Consider the following 18,779-nt stretch of genomic DNA (forward strand, 5'->3'; position numbering starts at 1 on the left):
GCCAAATTGGTTCACTTTGCCTCTCCTAAAGGCATTTCTCAAGTGTGAATCTAGACCTGGTCCACAGTGGTAGAAACACTAGTTAGTGGTCACACCATGTCCCTAAAAGGAGTTTGCATTTGGCTAAAAACTGTATAGCTTCATGTTTGAAAGTGGAGTTAATTTTTTTGAGTGTAGATTTTTGGCTCTGTTGTAGTTTTCCATGTCGATTCATATGTTGTGCACTTTTAGTTCAGATGTCAAGCTTTGCTATCTCCTCTTTTCTCTAACTTACTATTATAGATTCAGAAAGTCAAAGGTTTGCCTCATTTCTGAATTTTTGTAGCCAATTGGAAGTTGGCTTGTAACTTTCTTCCTGTAATTGCTTTCTTTCTCATAGTTACTATTCTAGGTCTTAAAGTCCTCCAGTTATTTCCCTATGTAAACTAAGCTTCTTCCCTCTAGTTTGCTGAGTTTTCCAATATAAGCATCTCCTCAAAATCCTTTTATGAAGAAAGAGCTCTAACTGCACTTTAGACATTAAAATATATTTATCCTTATAATTCTATTTTTTTTCTTCCACAGTTCTGTTCTTTCCATTTTTTTTTTTTTTTGGTTCTCTCTCTCAACCCTCAAATATGTTCAGATTTCCTCAAACCTCAAGAAACATTCCCCTCTTATTCTATTTTTCTTATTTCATTCTTGCTGTTAAACTCTCAGAAGCGTTCAAATATGATGTCCATTCTATTCCTTATCCATGTCTCTCAGTTTTTCCTCACTCTTTGATCAAGCCTGTTCTTACTAAAAATCTCTTTTAGCCAAAATCACTGGCATTTTATTTTAGTTGTAATTTGTTTAAACACTATAGAAGCTTTAACTGGGTTCATCGTTTCTTACATGTCAAAATTCGCTTGTCAGTTTTCATTTTATGAATAACTCTTATTTATCCTGGTGTGTTTCTTTTCCTCCTCTTTGTTCTGCTCAGTTTCTGCTTATAACAGCTCATTTTATTTAAAAAAAATTATTTTAAGTCTTTATTGAATTTGTTACGATACTGCTTCCATTTTATGGTGGTTTTTTTTTTTTTTTTTTTTGGCCCCAAGGCATGTGAGATCTTAGCTCCTGGACCAAGAATCAAATCCACATCCCCCACATTGGAAGAGAAAATCTCAACCTCTGGACCACCTAGGAAGTCCCAATACCAACTCATTTTAGATGCTGATACTGTGATCTTCCATCTGAAAGTTTGTCTCTAATTTCCTGTCCTGAGATTGGCTCTATAACTCAGGACCTCAAGGAGAGGCAGGGATTTACCTCCTATCCTAGGACGTGCCTTTGTCTTTGAATTCCAGGAAGTACACCATGATTTAAGTGTGGCCTAAGCTTCATTGCAGGTTGTCCCCCCAAGAGTGTTAATCTTGATCTCTGCCCAATGCTGAACACTTTTTTATTTAATCAGCATAGCCAGGTAACATGGCAGATGATTTTACTCCCATTTGTAAATGAGCAGAGGCTGAGACACTTGACTTGATAAAATAAAAACTTAGGAAGCAGCAGGCCTATATTTGAACTTAATCAAATTCTGACACCAGAGCCTCTCTCTCTCTCTCTCTCTCTCTCTCTCTCTCTCCTTTTAATCATTAGATTTCACTGAAGGAGCCTCTGCCAATTTCTGGCCACTTCTCTCTTTTCCAACACCTGCTTTGAGATCCCAAAGTGCTTTGTTTGAGACTCAACATGGGAACTGACACTTGAAACCCAAACCAGGCATTTGTCAAAACTTTGTGTATAGACTTTCCTCTTTTTCTGCACATGACCTTGGAGAACTCATTAAATCTTTAGGTTTCAGTGATTACTCTGAGGTTAATGGAGGGCACATTTGTGTTTTATGAGCTTGGTGTTCTAATTCCTAAACATGAAGAACAAACTGATTATCTGCCAGATCCTCCCCGCCTTATCTCCTAGAATTAGACATTTCCTTAGCCTAGGTGCTTGGAATGAGGCAGCAAACATCCAAGAAAGATTTCTCAGAAAGTGAATGTGAGCTTTTCATACCTATTCTTGGATTTAATAATGACTTATTGGTGGTTATGCTATATCCAAATTCTCTTCCTTCAAGATTTTGCATAATACATACAGATAAATGATTGTTTTCTTTGCATGATGCATATATAGTGGATTTTTTAATTAATTTATTTTTTATTGAAGGATAATTGCTTTACAGAATTTTACTGTTTTCTGTCAAACCTCAACATGAATCAGCCATAGGTATACAGATATCCCTTCCTTTTAGAAACTCCCTCCCATCTCCCACCCTATCCCACCCCATCTGACCCCTATAGGTTGATAAAGAGCCCCTGTTTAAGTTTCCTGAGCTATAGCAAATTCCAGTTGGCTATCTATTTTATATATGATAATGTAAGTTTCCATACTAATGTTACTCTTTCCACACATCTCATCCTCCCCTCCCCTCTCCCCATGTCCATAAGTCTGTTTTCTGTGTCTGTCTCTTCATTGTTGCTCTGTAAATAAACTCTTCAGTACCATTTTTTAGATTCTGCATATATATGTTAGAGTATCATGTTGGTGGGAATGTAAATTGGTAAAGCTTCTATGGAAGATGTTATAGAGATTCCTCAAAAAACTAGGAATAAAACCACCATATGACCCAGCAGTCCCACTCCTAGGCCTATACCCTGAGGAAAGCAAAATTGAAAGAGACACATGTATCCCATTGTCCATTGAAACACTATTTACAATAGCTAGAACATGGAAGCAACCTAGATGTCCATCAACAGATGAATGGATAAAGAAGTTGTGGTATATATACATGATGGGATATTACTCAGCCATAAAAATGAATGCATCTCAGTCAGTTTTAATTAGGTGGATGAACCTAGAACTTATTATATATAGTGGATTTTTGATGTCTGCCATACCAAGTCATTTTCTTGTTGCTGGATTTTAGACTCTTCTGTGTTTTACCCATCATTTACATTCTTTCTGTCTCTGTTCCTAGAAGAAGCAGTTATCCAATTATTTTTCCTGACCAGATAAGCACTGGACTTGGGACCACATAATCTGTGTTTAAAGCTGGCTCCTGCTTTTACTAGCTGTGTGTGAACTTGGGCTGTTCTCCACATGTAGCAGAGTGGAAATTAAGTCAGAAATTTATTATCACTGCATTAATTAGAAAAAATCAGAAATGTGTTGAGTGAATTGTTCATAGTTAATGGCAAGTACTTCTATATGGCGTGGCACATGGACTAACGTAGCTCTTTTTTCCATCATTTTTTACTGCTGCATTATTTTTTAGTGGAGGACACTGCTTCAGAAAACATTTGTGTCAATATACTTAAATTTATAAATAAAATAATAGTAAGTATTCCAGTGATTTGGATAAATGCCTTATAATATTTTCAAATGTAGATATATTCACTAACTTGAAATGTATTTTAATTCATATACATACACACACCATGAATCTGAGCTAATCTATAATTTCACTTTTCTCTTAAAAATTTTACTCTTAAATACTTTTATTTATTTTATTATTCCTTTTTCTAATGTTTCCTAGCTCTACTAATTCTTGTCTTGTTTATTTTCAACCCTAGGAAAGCATTTCTTACTTTTATTACTTGCTTTAACTTAAGCATCTCACTGTACAGATGGCTAACAAACACTTGAAAAGATGCTTAACATTGCTTATTATTAGAGAAATGCAGATCAAAACTACAATGAGATATCACCTCACAGCAGTCAGAATGGCCGTCGTCCAGATCTACAACCAATAAATGCTGGAGAGGGTGTGGAGAAAAGGGAACAGTGTTGCACTGTTTGTGGGAATGTAAATTCATACAGCCACTATGGAAGACGGTATGGAGATTCCTTAAAAAACTAGGAATAAAACCACCATATGACCCAGAAATCCCACTCCTAGGCATAAATCCTGAGGAAACCAAAACTGAAAAAGACACATGTATCCCATTGTTCATTACAGCACTATTTACAATAGCCAGAACATGGAAGCAACGTAGATGTCCATCAACAGATGAATGGATAAAGAAGTTGTTGTACATAGACACAATGGAATATTACTCAGTCATAAAAAGGGATGCATTTCAGTCAATTCTGATGAGGTAGATGAACCTAGAACCTATTATACAGAGTGAAGTGAGTCAGAAAGAGAAAGATAAATGTCATATTCTAATGCATATGTACAGAATCTAGAAAAAATGGGACTGAAGAACTTATTTACAGGGCAACAATGGAGAAACAGACATAGAGAATAGAATTATGGACATGGGGAGAGGGGAGGAGAGGGTAAGATGTATGGAGACAGTAACACAGAGACTTACATTCAGTTCAGTTCAGTCACTCAGTCGTTTCCGACTCTTTGCGACCCCATGAATCGCAGCACGCCAGGCCTTCCTGTTCATCACCATCTCCCAGAGTTCACTCAGATTCACGTCCATCGAGTCCGTGATGCCGTCCAGCCATCTCATCCTTGGTCGTCCCCTTCTCCTCCTGCCCCCAATCCCTCCCATAGCCAATGGGAATTTGCTGTTTGGCTCAGGAAACTAAACAGGAATTGTATCAATCTAGAGGGGTGGGATGGTGTGGGAGATGGGAAGGAGGTTCAAAAAGGAGGGGATATATGTATACCTTTGGCCGATTCATGTTGAGTGACAGAAAACAACAAAATTCTGTAAAACAATTATCCTTCAAAAAAAAAGAAAAGAATCATACTGGCACACCTAGGAGCAAGAAGCTATTTAAATGCATCCAGTCTGCCTGATTTAACTGCACAGCCCTGGCTTTCTGCTCACTTAGTGCCTTAAACTGCATGGACATCATTCTTTCACTTTGCCCTGCCACAGGAAACAAATTAAGCCTTTACTCACAGCTTCTTGGTGCATGACTGCTGTAGTTTACAAAATCAGAACTGAATATAAAATTATAAGGTTGATCTGAGTCATTCCAGTTTTCACAAGGGGGCGATAATTTCTAAGCTTTAATATACTTGGATCAATAATACTATTTTATACAGGTTCTTTACATAAGAATGTGAATATCCATTGAGGCTTAACTTAGCTGCAGTGCCCTATGGATACCTCTCCTTGTGACTCGGGATCAGCATCTTTGTTGCTGCAGAGGAACAGGCAGCAGCAGAAGCATTTTGTAGGGCCCCAGGGAGCTGTTTTCAGGAGTGTGGATCTCAGCATGGCAACTACTCTTCTTCCACACAAGTAACCACATCATCTACCTCTGTGATACCCAGAGTGTCAGCATTTTCCCCTAACACTCTTTGCAATGGAGTTTGATGCCTGCTGTAGACACACCACCAGTGGTCATGGGATAAGGATCTTTCCCTGAACTTAGTGGCAGTCATGCCCTTTACTGGAATCTAGACACGCAATTCAATATGAAACACACAGAGAAGTCTGAGACCTGTGACACAGAGCCCCAGCTCCATCCTCTTGTCCTTAAATGCCAAAGATCGAAGCTTCTAACTTAAATTGGTGAAACCCAGACAGAAGCATGAGAGAACTGAACAAACACAACTTAAAACTCTGCAGCTCAAAGCGAACACTTGACAGTAGGCAGTGATACAACTCAGCAAGTGTGCTTATCAGCAGGTGATACAACCAGTTATCAAGTCAGAGCCCAAAAACATGAGTCTCCGTATGGCCCCCATGGGCTGAACACCCTGCTTGCTGTGCCTGTTGCTACAATTCTGAGTACTTTATGACTCCCCAAGCTGCAACTTTAAGTGCTTACTGAGCCCACATCCATAAATTCTGCCTGATCCAACTTAATCTTCCATTATCCCAAACCCTTCACATCCATACGTTCTCTTCAGACTTTGGTCTGTAAATATTTAAAAACTGAAGTAGTTCTTTTGGAGTGTAACTTCCTAAACATGTGATAATAAGTAAAATGAGTAACATATATGCTGCACGCCGCTGCTGCTAAGTGGCTTCAGTCATATCTGACTCTGTGCGACCCCATAGACGGCAGCCCACCAGGCTCCCCCGTCCCTGGGATTCTCCAGGCAAGAATACTGGACTGGGTTGCCATTTCCTTCTCCAATGCATGAAAGTGAAAAGTGAAAGTGAAGTCGCTCAGTCATGTCCGACTCTTAGCGACCCCATGGACTGCAGCCTACCAGGCTCCTCCGTCCATGGGCTTTACCAGGCAGGAGTACTGGAGTGGGGTGCCATTGCCTTCTCCGATGCTGCCTGGTGTCGGCATATTTATGAATCACTTTATGAGGCTCCTAGAAAAATAACACAACCAGCCAAAATAAAGTCAAAATTATTTCTCAGTTTGTTTTTATGAAAAAAGGAGAGTTATTTAGATTAACAAATTTAAAAGCATTAATTTATAATATTTTAATAATCTATGATTAATTTAAATATCAATTAAGTAGCATTTAGGCTAATAATAAAATTAATTAATTCCTGTCTTAAGGGAAGACATCTACCATGTAGTTAGTAATTGCATGATAATAGTATTCAAGATCCTAAATGGAGAAGAAAAAAGTAAGATTTTTCTGGGCTTAAAGCACTAGGAGAGGCATCAATTCAGTTCAGTCACATAGTCGTAACCAACTGTTTGCGACCCTATGGACTGCAGCATGCCAGGCCTCCCTGTCCATCACCAAGTCCCGGAGTTCACTCAAACTCACGCCCATCGAGCGGTGATGCCATCCAGCCATCTCATCCTCTGTTGTCCCCTTCTCCCGCCTTCAATCTTTCCCAGCATCAGGGTTTTTTCCAGGGAGTCAGTTCTTCGCATCAGGTGGCCAACGTATTGGAGTTTCAGCTCCAACATCAGTCCTTCCAATGAATATTCAGGACTGATTTCCTTTAGAATGGATTGGTTTGAACTCTTTGCAGTCCCAGGGACTCTGAAAAGTCTTATCCAACACCACAGTTCAAAAGCATCAATTCTTCGGTGCTCAGCTTTCTTTATAGTCCAACTTTCACATCCATATATGACTATTGGAAAAACCATAGCCTTGACTAGATGGACCTTTGTTGGCAAAGGAATGTCTCTGCTTTTTAATATGCTGACTACGTTGGTCATAACTTTCCTTCTAAGGAGTAAGTATCTTTTAATTTCATGGGTGCAATGACCATCGCAGTGATTTTGGAGCCCCCCAAAATAAAGTCTGTCACTGTTTCCATTGTTTCCCTATCTATTTGCCATGAAGTGATGGGACCGGATGCCATGATCTTCGTTTTCTGAATGTTGAGTTTTAAGCCGACTTTTTCACTCTCCTCTTTCACTTTCATCAAGAGACTCTTTAGTTCTTCTTCACTTTCTGCCATAAGGGTGGTGTCATCTGCATAGCTGAGGTTATTGATATTTCTCACGGCAATCTTGATTCCAGCTTGTGCTTCTTCCAGCCCAGCGTTTCTCATGATGTACTCTGCATATAAGTTAAATAAGCAGGGTGACAGTATCCAGCCTTGATGTACTCCTTGAAACCAGTGACAGTATACAGCCTTGACGTACTGTTTGAAACCAGTCTGTTGTTCCATGTCCAGATCTAACTGTTGCTTCCTAACCTTCATATAGGTTTCTCTAGAGGCAGGTCAGGTGGTCTGGTATTCCCATCTCTTTCAGAATTTTCCACAGTTTATTGTGATCCACACAGTCAAAGGCTTTGGCGTTAAGTCAATAAAGCAGAAATAGATGTTTTTCTGGAACTCTCTTGCTTTTTTGATGATCCAGCAGATGTTGGCAAGTTGATCTCTGGTTCCTCTGCCTTTTCTAAAACCAGCTTGAACATCTGGAAGTTCACGGTTCACGTATTGCTGAAGCCTGGCTTGGAGAATTTTGAGCATTACTTTACTAGCATGTGAGATGAGTGCAATTGTGCAGTAGTTTGAGCATTTTTTGGCATTGCCTTTCTTTGGGATTGGGATGAAAACTGACCTTTTCCAGGCCTGTGGCCTCTGCTGAGTTTTTCCAAATTTGCTGGCATATTGAGTGCAGCACTTTCACAGCATCATCTTTCAGGATTTGAAATAGCTCAACTGGAATTCCATCACCTGCACTAGCTTTGTTCGGAGTGATGCTTTCTAAGGCCCTCTTGACTTCACATTCCAGGATGTCTGGCTCTAGGTGAGTGATCACACTGTCATGATTATCTTGGTCATAAAGATCTTCTTTGTACAGTTCTTCTATGTATTCCTGCCACCTCTTCTTAATATCTTCTGCTTCTGTTAAGTCCATACCATTTCTGTCCTTTATCGAGCCCATCTTTGCATGAAATGTTCCCTTGGTATCTCTAATTTTCTTGAAGAGATCTCTAGTCTTTCCCATTCTGTTCTTTTCCTCTATTTCTTTACATTGATCGCTCGCTGAAGAAGGCTTTCTTATCTCTTCTTGCTATTCTTTGGAACTCTGCATTCAGATGCTTATATCTTTCCTTTTTTCCTTTGCTTTTCGCGTCTCTTCTTTTCACAGCTATTGGTAAGGCCTCCCCAGACAGCCATTTGCTTTTTGGATTTCTTTTCCATGGGGATGGTCTTGATCCCTGTCTCCTGTACAATGTCACGAACCTCCATCCATAGTTCATCAGGCACTCTATCTATCAGATCTAGTCCCTTAAATCTATTTCTCACTTCCACTGTATATATCTTAATACATATAAATTCGGTATACTTTTTATTATATCCTATTGGAAGTAGGAAAGAAAGGTATGTAAATTTCAAGCATAGAAATAACTATCTCTGTGTTGTGAGTTTAGATTTCTTAAACTTAATCCCCAAATCCTTCTGATTTTTTTTTCTTTAGTTAAACTGAAATATGAAAAGAGACGTTACTTTTATTGAAATAATGATAAAAATGCCTTGTGAGTCCTATGGGTTTTTTTGTAAATCATGATATTCTTTCCTTTGGGGGAATTCAAAACAGTGGTGAATAGGGGACCCAGTATTATTTAGCTCATATATGCTTGATATAATTCCTAGTACACATAACTAAGAAAAGCATTCACAAAGATTAAAAGTGTTTTATCCTTTACTTGGAAAATAAGCTAATCTTCAACTTCTTCCCTAAAGTATTTATTAACTTCTGGTTCTGTGACTTGACTTGTCAGTTCCATTATATGAGCATAATATCTTGAGTATTTGATCTGACAAAATTACTATTTCCACATATTTATGGGAAATAAAACTATTACACGTAGTTATGACTAAAAAGAGTACTTCAAATAAATTTTAGACTGATTCACAAATCTGTGCAAGCCAATTATCTAAATATGAGTGAACTAACATTTTCATTTTTGCTATAAAGTACATGTAAACTGAAACTACCGAACCTAGAATGATATTCTTTGCTGATGGTAGATATTACTTGCAGTTTTATATATTTTACTTTCAGAGAAGAGGATTTTTAGTATATTATCAACCAGGTAAGACTAGAGTAAGTTAAGACTTATAAAGGCATCCATCGTTGCAAAACCATGGTATTAGAATTTTTAATACTTCCAACCTAAATTCTGTAGCTAAAAGGAGGTTTCTGTTTTGAATGAAATATTATCTTATTCCAATGGGATTAATGTATACATGCTGATGCTGATGCTAAGTCACTTCAGTCGTGTCCGACTCCGTGAGACCCTATAGACAGCAGCCCACCAGGCTCCCCCGTCCCTGGGATTCTCCAGGCAAGAACACTGGAGTGGGTTGCCATTTCCTTCTCCAGTATACATGCTAGTATATGTAAAACAGATTATGATAACCAACAAGGGCCTTCTGTATAGCATAGAGAACTCTACTTGTATCTTATAATAGCTATAAGGGGAAAGACTCTGAAAAATTATATATAAATAATAGATGTATAATTTGTTTAACCTTCATAGCTTCATAAAAGACTATTTCTTTTGTAGATGGAATTATACATATATACCTATATATATATATATATATATATAGCTAATACATATATATAACTGAATCATTGTACTCTACACCTGAAACTAACACATTGTAAATCAATTATAGTCTTTAACTTAAAAAAAATAACAAATCAGTCTTAAAAAGAGAGAAATACTAAGTATGCAGCAATGAAGCTTTAACAAATCGTTTTCATACCACTCTCTACAGTACTGTTTTGAAACAAATGTGAACGAATATTTACATTTTTTATTGAATTGAAGTGTGAGACAATTTCGATTTCATAGCTTGCCACTAGGAATTGTGTGTAGGGCATTGACTAAGCCTCCATAATTTATATTCACTTTAAAGGATCTTATTGGATCCGCCTTCTGACCTTACTTAAATTGGTAATTTAAATTCCATTACTGTGGAAGCCAGCAACACATGCATGTTGTAGCTCACACTTCCATCCTCAGACGGCAAACACAGCGGGTTCGTGAACACGGCTCTTATGCACAACAAAATGCAGGCAGTTTCCTTTTGCATGCGCATGCTTTAGAAAATAGGGCTTTCTGGTTTGAATCATGGTTCATTTCCTATGACTTCCTGGTATGAAAAGCAACAATTCTGAAACAAGAAACTTTTGTTTATCTTAATATTACTGAAAGAGTGTGGTAGGGTCCAGCTGCTCACCACTCAGAAGCGAATAAACAGCCCAGATTGGTAGAAAGGAAAGTTTGCTTTATTTCAAATGCCAGCAGCTGGGGAGAGGAGGGTGGTGGACGTCTGTCCAAAGGCCAACTCACCCTCTCCCCCTTACACTGGCAACCAGTGGGGATAGAGCTTCTGTACACAGAAGGAGGGGTGACATGCAGAAACAGCACAGTCAGCTCTGATAGTCATCTTCAAATTGATCAGCATCATCCTGATTGTTTTAGGTACAGTTAATCTTCAGTTCCAGTGGCCATTTGTTCCCATTTCTCTGAGGCCACTTCTTGGAATTGTGGCAGCTCATGTCCTGGTTACAGTCTGGTCGTCATGTAGTAATTTTTCCACCTGGTGTTTTAGTATATATGAAACAGCTCAATGATAAGGCTCAGAATATTATATGCAACCCTTGAAAAAGAACTAAAGGTCCTTGACTATGCTTAATGACTACATTATTATTATTTAGTTTCCTTTGACTCTTTTCCTTTGTTTCTGCATTTCTCACTGCTCTGATTAAACTTATTGACTAAAGTTTCCACAGACACAAGGCAGGCAGAGGTCACGGTGAGGGGGCAAGGACCATAAGGTCTTGCTCCATTTCAGTAAGTGCCTATAATCAAAGGAAAGCTTCTCACTTTAAAATCAAATTTAGTAGTAAAAGAGTAGATCAAAATGGACTTTAGGAATTTTTTCATTGTTTTTCCTTCCTATGAAGAGTAGCCTAATGTAAGTTTTCTTTGTGATTCTAGAATATATTTGTGAAATATTAATACTTATAGCATATTTTCACTTAGAACACTGAAAACAGTTCCCGAAGTGTATCATAATATTTTATCACAATTATTTATGTGGTAAATAACTAATGCATAAATTAAATAAAATATGCTTTTTGTTTTCCTAAGGAGCATATGAGCAAATAAAACATTCACATTTTATAAAGTTCATGCCAATGCCCTCTTTAGAAAGAACAATAATTTAAAACCTTAAAAGTATTATTAACTCCAAAAATAAATGAACTTTCATACTTTTTCTAAATTTCATGTGGAGTACTATGAGTAAATTGAGGAAAGTCCATTACTTTGACTTCATTTGAATAACTCTATAAAATATCTAGCTCTTTTTGTTTTGGTTTCAAACAACTCTATGCCAGTTGCTTGGTAACTCTGAGACATAAAATGTTAAATTCTTTTTATAAAGAAACATATACTGGCGTATGCAAGGATATTTTGTCTGTTTCATTGTAAGTTTGACAAACATATTTTCTAACACTTTTAGTAACATAAAATTAGTGTCAATAATGATCTAGTAACATAAAATTAGTATCAATAATGATGATCTTGTTCTTTCTGTAAAAAGTCTCATGAGATATATAATTATATCAACATTTAGCAAAAAAAAACTATATATATATGAATAGAACTCTAGGCTCCCTGATTCTTAAGCTATCTAATTACCATATGCACTTCTTTTAAAGTCTCAGATATCCATCAGTGTAGAAGAGTGGGAAGACACCAAAGATGCTAAAGAGCAAGCTCACCACCGAAGTAACCACCGCAACTCGACATCCAGCGACCAGTCGGATCACCCGCTGCTGAGGAGGAAGAGCATGCAATGGGCCCGAAGGCTGAGCAGGAAAGGCCCCAAGCATTCCAGTAGAACCGCGGAGAAAATGACCCAGCAGCGCCTGAACCTCTACAGGAGGTCAGAAAGACAAGAGCTTGCTGAGCTTGTGAAAAATAGAATGAAACACTTGGGTCTTTCTACAGTGGGATATGGTATGCTCTTTACAAGTATCGCATGATGTGGGCTTGTGATTTCTTTCCGTTAGTTGGAACAGAGTCGGCTCTAATTTACTAATTTAAGACTCGTCTTTATGTTTCACAGGTCAGTTAGAAGAGACTAGTGACAGGTCTAACCTCCTAGACGCAATTATGAACATGATATTAAAAAGAGAGGATTGAAAATTTTAAATATTTGCTCAGGTCTCTAGGCACCATGTTGAACCCATTACAAGAATTAATTTAATTTTAATTTTCACAAAAACGATCCCATTTTAGAGATAGGGGAACTAAATAATTTGCTAATTAGCTTGCTAGTAGCCTGACTGAGGCTTCTATCCAGTGCTGTCTGGCTCCAAAGCCTGTTTTACACACACACACACACACACACACACACACACACACACACACACTGCATCTCATTTTAGAAGCCTGGAATAAAATAAATGTGTGGCATTCCTAAGTAACTAAATGGATACGCTACAAATGAATGAAAATGTTTCTATAAAATGTGTTTATAGTAAGTTGTGATCCAGAAACACAGAGTCTTCAAAAGCTTTAATCTGAAGCTCAGGTAGTGCTGGATCTCTTACAGTGCAGGTAAGTCTCAGTGACTGTTACGCTCTTACATTGATGCACAGTTGTAATATAGATCTGTTGCATATTTGTTTAGTTGCTCAGTCGTGACCGACTCTTTTGCAACTACATGGATTGTAGCCCGCCAGTCTCCTCTGTCCATGGGATTTCCATGGACAAGAATATTGGAGTGGGTTGCTATTTCCTGTTCCAGGGTATCTTCCCAACCCAGGATCAAACCCTCGTCTCCTGCATTGGCAGACGGATTCTTTACCACTGAGCCACCAGGGAAGCCCCAAGCTCTATATTAGACACTTCTAATAACATAAAGATTGTGAAAAGAGGATTTGGAATCTCAGGGACCTCTGAACTTCTCCACTTATTCTTAGTTCACAATAATTCATCAATTCAGCAGATTGTATTAGGTTGCCTTCTGAGTTCCAGGCACTGGGAAGAGAACAATGACCTATTCAGACAAGACCTCTGCATTCATAGAATTTATATTCTAGTGTCAGCCAGTAGATTTGTTGTATTATTTAATTTCTCAAAGCTATTTTATTATTTGCAGAAATGAAATAATAATCATTTTGTCCTGAAGGACATGGGATAATGAATAATAATGTGCTTAGCCCAGAACTGGCATTCAGCTCACCCACCCATCTACTGTATGTCTAAGAACAGCATGTCTATCTGTGTTTTATATATTTTAAAAAAATTTTTTTTTTGTTTTGTTTGCCCACTTCAGCAAACAAACTGTTTCCATTTTTGGGAGTGATGTTGTCTTCACTGAGAATACATGCTTTGAAACAATTATTGTTTTGCATGTTTGCTTTTTTTTTTTTTTTTTTTTGAGGGAAAGGAAATGTCTTGCTTATCCTTTAACCTTTGTATTGCCAACCAATGTACACATTTTCTGACACAGAAATCCAGTAACTGCATGTTGATTGCATGAGCAACCAGAGTGCTTACAGATGAGAAAACAGGGTCTCATATAAACTATTTCCTTGGATTACCCAACCCTAGTGTACACTTGAGTCAGTGCTTTAACTTGTGACTTTTGATGCCATATCTTTTTGTGTATCTGCTGGACCACTTATTTTTCCTACATTACTGTCAGTATTTTGTAGCACTTTACAGATGTGAAATGTTTTTAAGTGCTTTATAATAACGCATGATGATTGATCTAACCATTGGTCTTAATCTACTATGTCCTGAGTAAGTCTGGCCTGATTCAAGAGCATGAGCAGATTTCTTTTGATATATTAGATATGAGATAGAAATGACAGGAAAAGGGAAAGTCACAGGATGACTTTTGAGGGCTCTAGCTTGAGCAAGTAGTTCATAATTGTAACATTCACTGAGCTTAGAAGAAGAATACTTGAGGTGAAGATAATAAATTTAATTTGAGTGCCTGGAAGACTTCACGTGGATAATTATCCATAAGAAGCAAGACTTCTGCTGAATGGTGCTCAAGAAAAAGAAATGAGATGTGTTTATAGACTGTGACATCATCAGCTTACAGATTTTAAGTAAGGTGATAGACGGCTTCCCCGGTGGCTCAGTGGTAAAGAATCAGCCTGCAATGCATGAGACGTGGGTTTGATAGCTGGATCAGAAAGATCTCCTGGAAGAAGGCATGACAACCCACTCCAGTTCTTGCCTGGAGAATCCCATGGACAGAGGAGCCTAGAGGGCTACAGTCCATAAGGTCTCAGAGTCAGACACAACTGAAGCAACTTAGCATGTGTGCATACAAGGTGTAGAAGCTGATGGAATAACCCCAGGTGAAAGACTACAGGAGAACTCTAGAAAATATGCACATTTCTGGAATGATGAGGGAGGAAGTTTTTTTTTTTAATTTTTTTACATTACTGTATTGGTTTTTTTAAAAAAAGAAAAACAAGAGGCTGAAGTGTCTAGAACTGAGTTACCCAAAATATGTAGCATAATACGATATTGGAGAAGGCAGTGGCACCCCACTCCAGTACTCTTGCCTGGAAGATCCCATGGACGGAGGACCCTGGAGGGCTGCAGTCCATAGTGTTGCTAAGAGTCGGACACGACTGAGCGCCTTCACTTTCACTTTTCACTTTCATGCATTGGAGAAGGAAATGGCAACCCACTCCAGTGTTCTTGCCTGGAGATTCCCAGGGATGGTGGGAGCTTGGTGGGCTGCCATCTATGGGGTCGCACAGAGACGGACATGACCAAAGCGACTTATCAGCAGTATGATATTATGCTATTGACTGGTTATGTGATTTATCATTGTATTGATCTTTTATATCTTTTGAAGGCAGGTGAGGCCTTGTGTAGTCAGAGGCTGGTCACTTCCAGTCATGAGAAATTTTGTCTTCTACCCCAATGTGATATAAAATTGTATTTCCTATGTGCTTCATGATATAAAAACTGTTGAAATTTTGGAGTAGAGAAGGAATCATTAATAATGCAGAAAGTACAGTGATATGTCATTGCTGACCTTGGTTATGTGACAGTTAGATAGCATGTGTGAGAGGCGGATCCGAGTAGCTTGATTAATAAATTAAGACTTGAATATAGTGGATTTCATATATTAGGGACCCCAAGGTAATAGAATTTTAATCTTCCATCTATTGCTCCAAAATCTATTGCTTCCATTGCTAAAGTATCATGGTACAAGATGCAGGTTGAAATGTCAGTCATTTTGTCCACATTCCATCCGGGAGGAAGGAGGGTGAGGCCAGAGTAGAAAGGATTATCTCCTCAGTTAAAAAAACAGTACCAAGTAGCTGCATACACCATTTCCATTATGTTCCACTGGCAAGCTGTATGCTTTGTTTACAATGGCCTAAATCTAATATTACAGAAGACAAGACAAATGGCTATTGAGAGACAATTATCAGTCTCTGCCAGAATGGTTATGCTTTTTATGAAATTTTATTCTGAAGGAGAGGTGGGAAATATGGAAGTAGCTGGATGAGGAAGTGGACAGGGAAGAGGGATTGTTTTGTTTTTTAAGAGGAAAGAGATATGAGCATGTTTAAATAATAAGATTAAGTGACCAGTGGAGAAGTTGAAAGAAAACACAATAAAAAAAACACAGTTGGAGCCCTTGCTTAGATACTTGGAAGTGAAGAAAAGATGAGTGTTTTAAAAGGGACAAACTTGTAGGTGTTTGTCAGGAAGTTGAGTAATATTTTACATGATAGTAAGAGGTAAAATCCTTTACTGAGAATGATGGCAAGATTAAAAGGGTGAGTGTTTTAAAAATAAGCCAGAATGTTTGAAGTTTCAGGGGAAAGGGTATCCTTTCTGTGCAAGACTGAACTTCTTGTCTTATTCTTCATTTCTTAAATTTATAATATAGAAATTTCAGACATGAATAAATGTAGAAAGATTAGTATGATAAACCTTGCAGTTGTTTAGCTGCTAAGTCGTGTCCTACTCTTTTGTGACCCCATGGACTGTAGCCCACCAGGCCCCTCTGCCTATGGCATTTTCCAGGTAAGAACACTGGAGTGGGTAGCCATGTCCTTCTCCAGGGCTCTTCCCAACCCAGCGATCAAGCTGGTGTCTCCTGCATTGCAGGTGGATTCCTTACCACTGAGCCACCAAGAAAGCCCTAAGGAACCTGCATATACTCATTTCTCAACGTCAGTAATTATCAGGTCAATTATTATCAGATATTGTTCCATGTATGTGCCCGGTAACTTCCTTCACATCTCATATTAATTTCAGATCCATATATTTCAATATATACATCTATTGTTTAAGTGCTAAATTTAAAAAAATATAGCCACATACCATTTTCACACTTAAAAACAATTTTAATATCAAGTATTCACTTAGTGTTCAAATTTCCAGTGATCTCACAAATGGCATGATTTTTTATACTTTTTATCTAAATCAGGATCAATTAAGGTCCATTCATGGAGATGGGTGACAAGTTTGTTAAGTCACTTTTAAGTTTCCCCCATCTCATATTTTTCTAACTCAGTCTATTTCTTGAAGAAACTCACTCTGTGGTTTCCTAGACTCTGAATCTCCAGGCTTAATTGGTCCACTCTATCCCCTGCCTTTTCTTTTTTTAACTATTTTTTGTTACGATTATGAACTCCTAGATATAAATTTATTTTATGTTTTTATATGCATGTTAGTAATTATTCATCATATTCTAAAGTTGACCAGTGGAAGCCTCTTCAGATAGCTTCCTGAGTCTTTTTGTCATGACGTCAACCATATGTCATAGACTTGCCTTGCTCTCTGTAGGACTAAATGCTCCCCACCTAAATTAAGTCATCTCTCCCAGGATCACTCAAAATGCTAATCAAATTTTAGAGATATTCATTTTGCTGCGTTTGTCACTTTTTCTAAGTTTGTTGGGGAGAGCTAAAAGATTAGGCAGAAGATAGATAGCTAGACAGATAAACAATTTCACCAGTTCATCAAGAAATTAAATTACAATGCAGGCTACTGGGTTTTTATTTAACTTTTTCTATCCTGTAGCTGTACTGTCTGCTATGCCAATATTAATGCTCATCAGCAACAATAGAAATGATGGAATTATAAAATTCATATTGCTTTTTCACAATTTACATAAAACAGTCTCAGAATAATAATACAGTGCTAGTATTAACACTATAATTGCCAAAGCATGAATTTTTAATGTACTCCTTGTAGACTAACCCAAAGGAATGTTTATTAAAATAATTCCAAGTCTTGGAAAAGTTCTTCTTGCTGTAGTTATGCCATCAGTTGGATATAAAGTTAGACTTATTTCTGTTTTCAAGGTTTAAGAATTTATTTTCCTAAAATTTGACTTTGTTTTTTTGTTTGTTTGGTTTTTTTTTAGTGATGCAAACTTTGTGCACAATTCAAAGCCAAATATTTCATACAAGTTATACTCAAAAAAATTTAACATCACTCCCCATCACTTCTACACAATCTCCTTCTTTCCTCATGAGTAACTTTTTTTTTAACTTTATGGTATATTCTTCCATGTATAAATATAAACTTTAAAATGTAGTTGGAAGCATGATATGTTCCTCTTTCTTTTCCCCATGTTGCTCCTTCCACTTAATGGTATATCCTGGAGATCACTGAGTTAGTAGAATATAGAAATAGTTTTTATTTCTTTTTGCAGCTGTCTTGTGCTTCATTGCATAGAGGTATAATAGTCTATTAAACAAGTCCTTCATGCTTTTCTAATTACAAACAGTCTTGCAATAAATAGGCATATGCATACGTCTTTTTGTATTTTTTCCCAGTGTACCTTTGGGATGGATATCTAAAAGCGAGATTATTGGATTAGAGATTAAATATATATAATTTTGCTATTAGAAATTTTTTCATCCTTAAATGTGTATGATTTTGCATTTATACTAGCAAAGTATGTAAGACTATTTTCCCAAAATCTTGCCAACAGAAAGTCGTTAGACTTTTATGTGTTTTGCGATTCTAATAGATTATTCAAGTGGTATCTCAGTGTGCCTTCTTATCATAATAAGGTATAGCATCTTTTCATGTGATTAAGAGTCTTTTTCAGTGAATTGTTTTCATTTCTAGCCAATTTTATAGATTTATTTCTGTTTTTAATAATTTAGAGGGGGCTTTCCAGGTGGCGCAGTGGTTAAAGAATCGACCTGCCAATGCAGGAGACACAAGAGATGCAGGTTCCATCGCTGGATCAGATCCCCTGGAATAGGAGATAAGCAACCCACTCGTTTCTTGCCTGGGAAATCCCATGGACAGAGTAACCTGGTGGGCCACAATCCATAGTGTCGCGAAGTGTAGGACACAATTGAGCAACTGAGCACACACACACACACACACACACACACACATTGGGTAAATTAGAACTGTGGCTAAT

At 37.6% G+C, this 18,779-nt stretch overlaps 1 protein-coding gene across 5 annotated transcripts in view; it reads left to right on the forward strand.

The window, feature by feature from the left end:
• The window catches only part of KCNT2 (potassium sodium-activated channel subfamily T member 2), a 445,066-nt gene that overhangs the window by 407,098 nt on the left and 19,189 nt on the right, over positions 1–18,779 (forward strand). For 4 of the 5 annotated variants that reach the window (XM_069545283.1, XM_069545284.1, XM_069545285.1 and 1 more), the window contains one exon: positions 12,055–12,355. In XM_069545283.1, coding sequence (XP_069401384.1) covers positions 12,055–12,355 — 301 coding nt within the window. The remainder of the gene's footprint in view (positions 1–12,054; positions 12,356–18,779) is intronic. The other variant, XR_011247634.1, reaches the window with a different exon arrangement.

Source organism: Ovis canadensis, chromosome 12 (assembly GCF_042477335.2).
Source record: "Ovis canadensis isolate MfBH-ARS-UI-01 breed Bighorn chromosome 12, ARS-UI_OviCan_v2, whole genome shotgun sequence".
Lineage (NCBI taxonomy): Eukaryota > Metazoa > Chordata > Mammalia > Artiodactyla > Bovidae > Ovis > Ovis canadensis.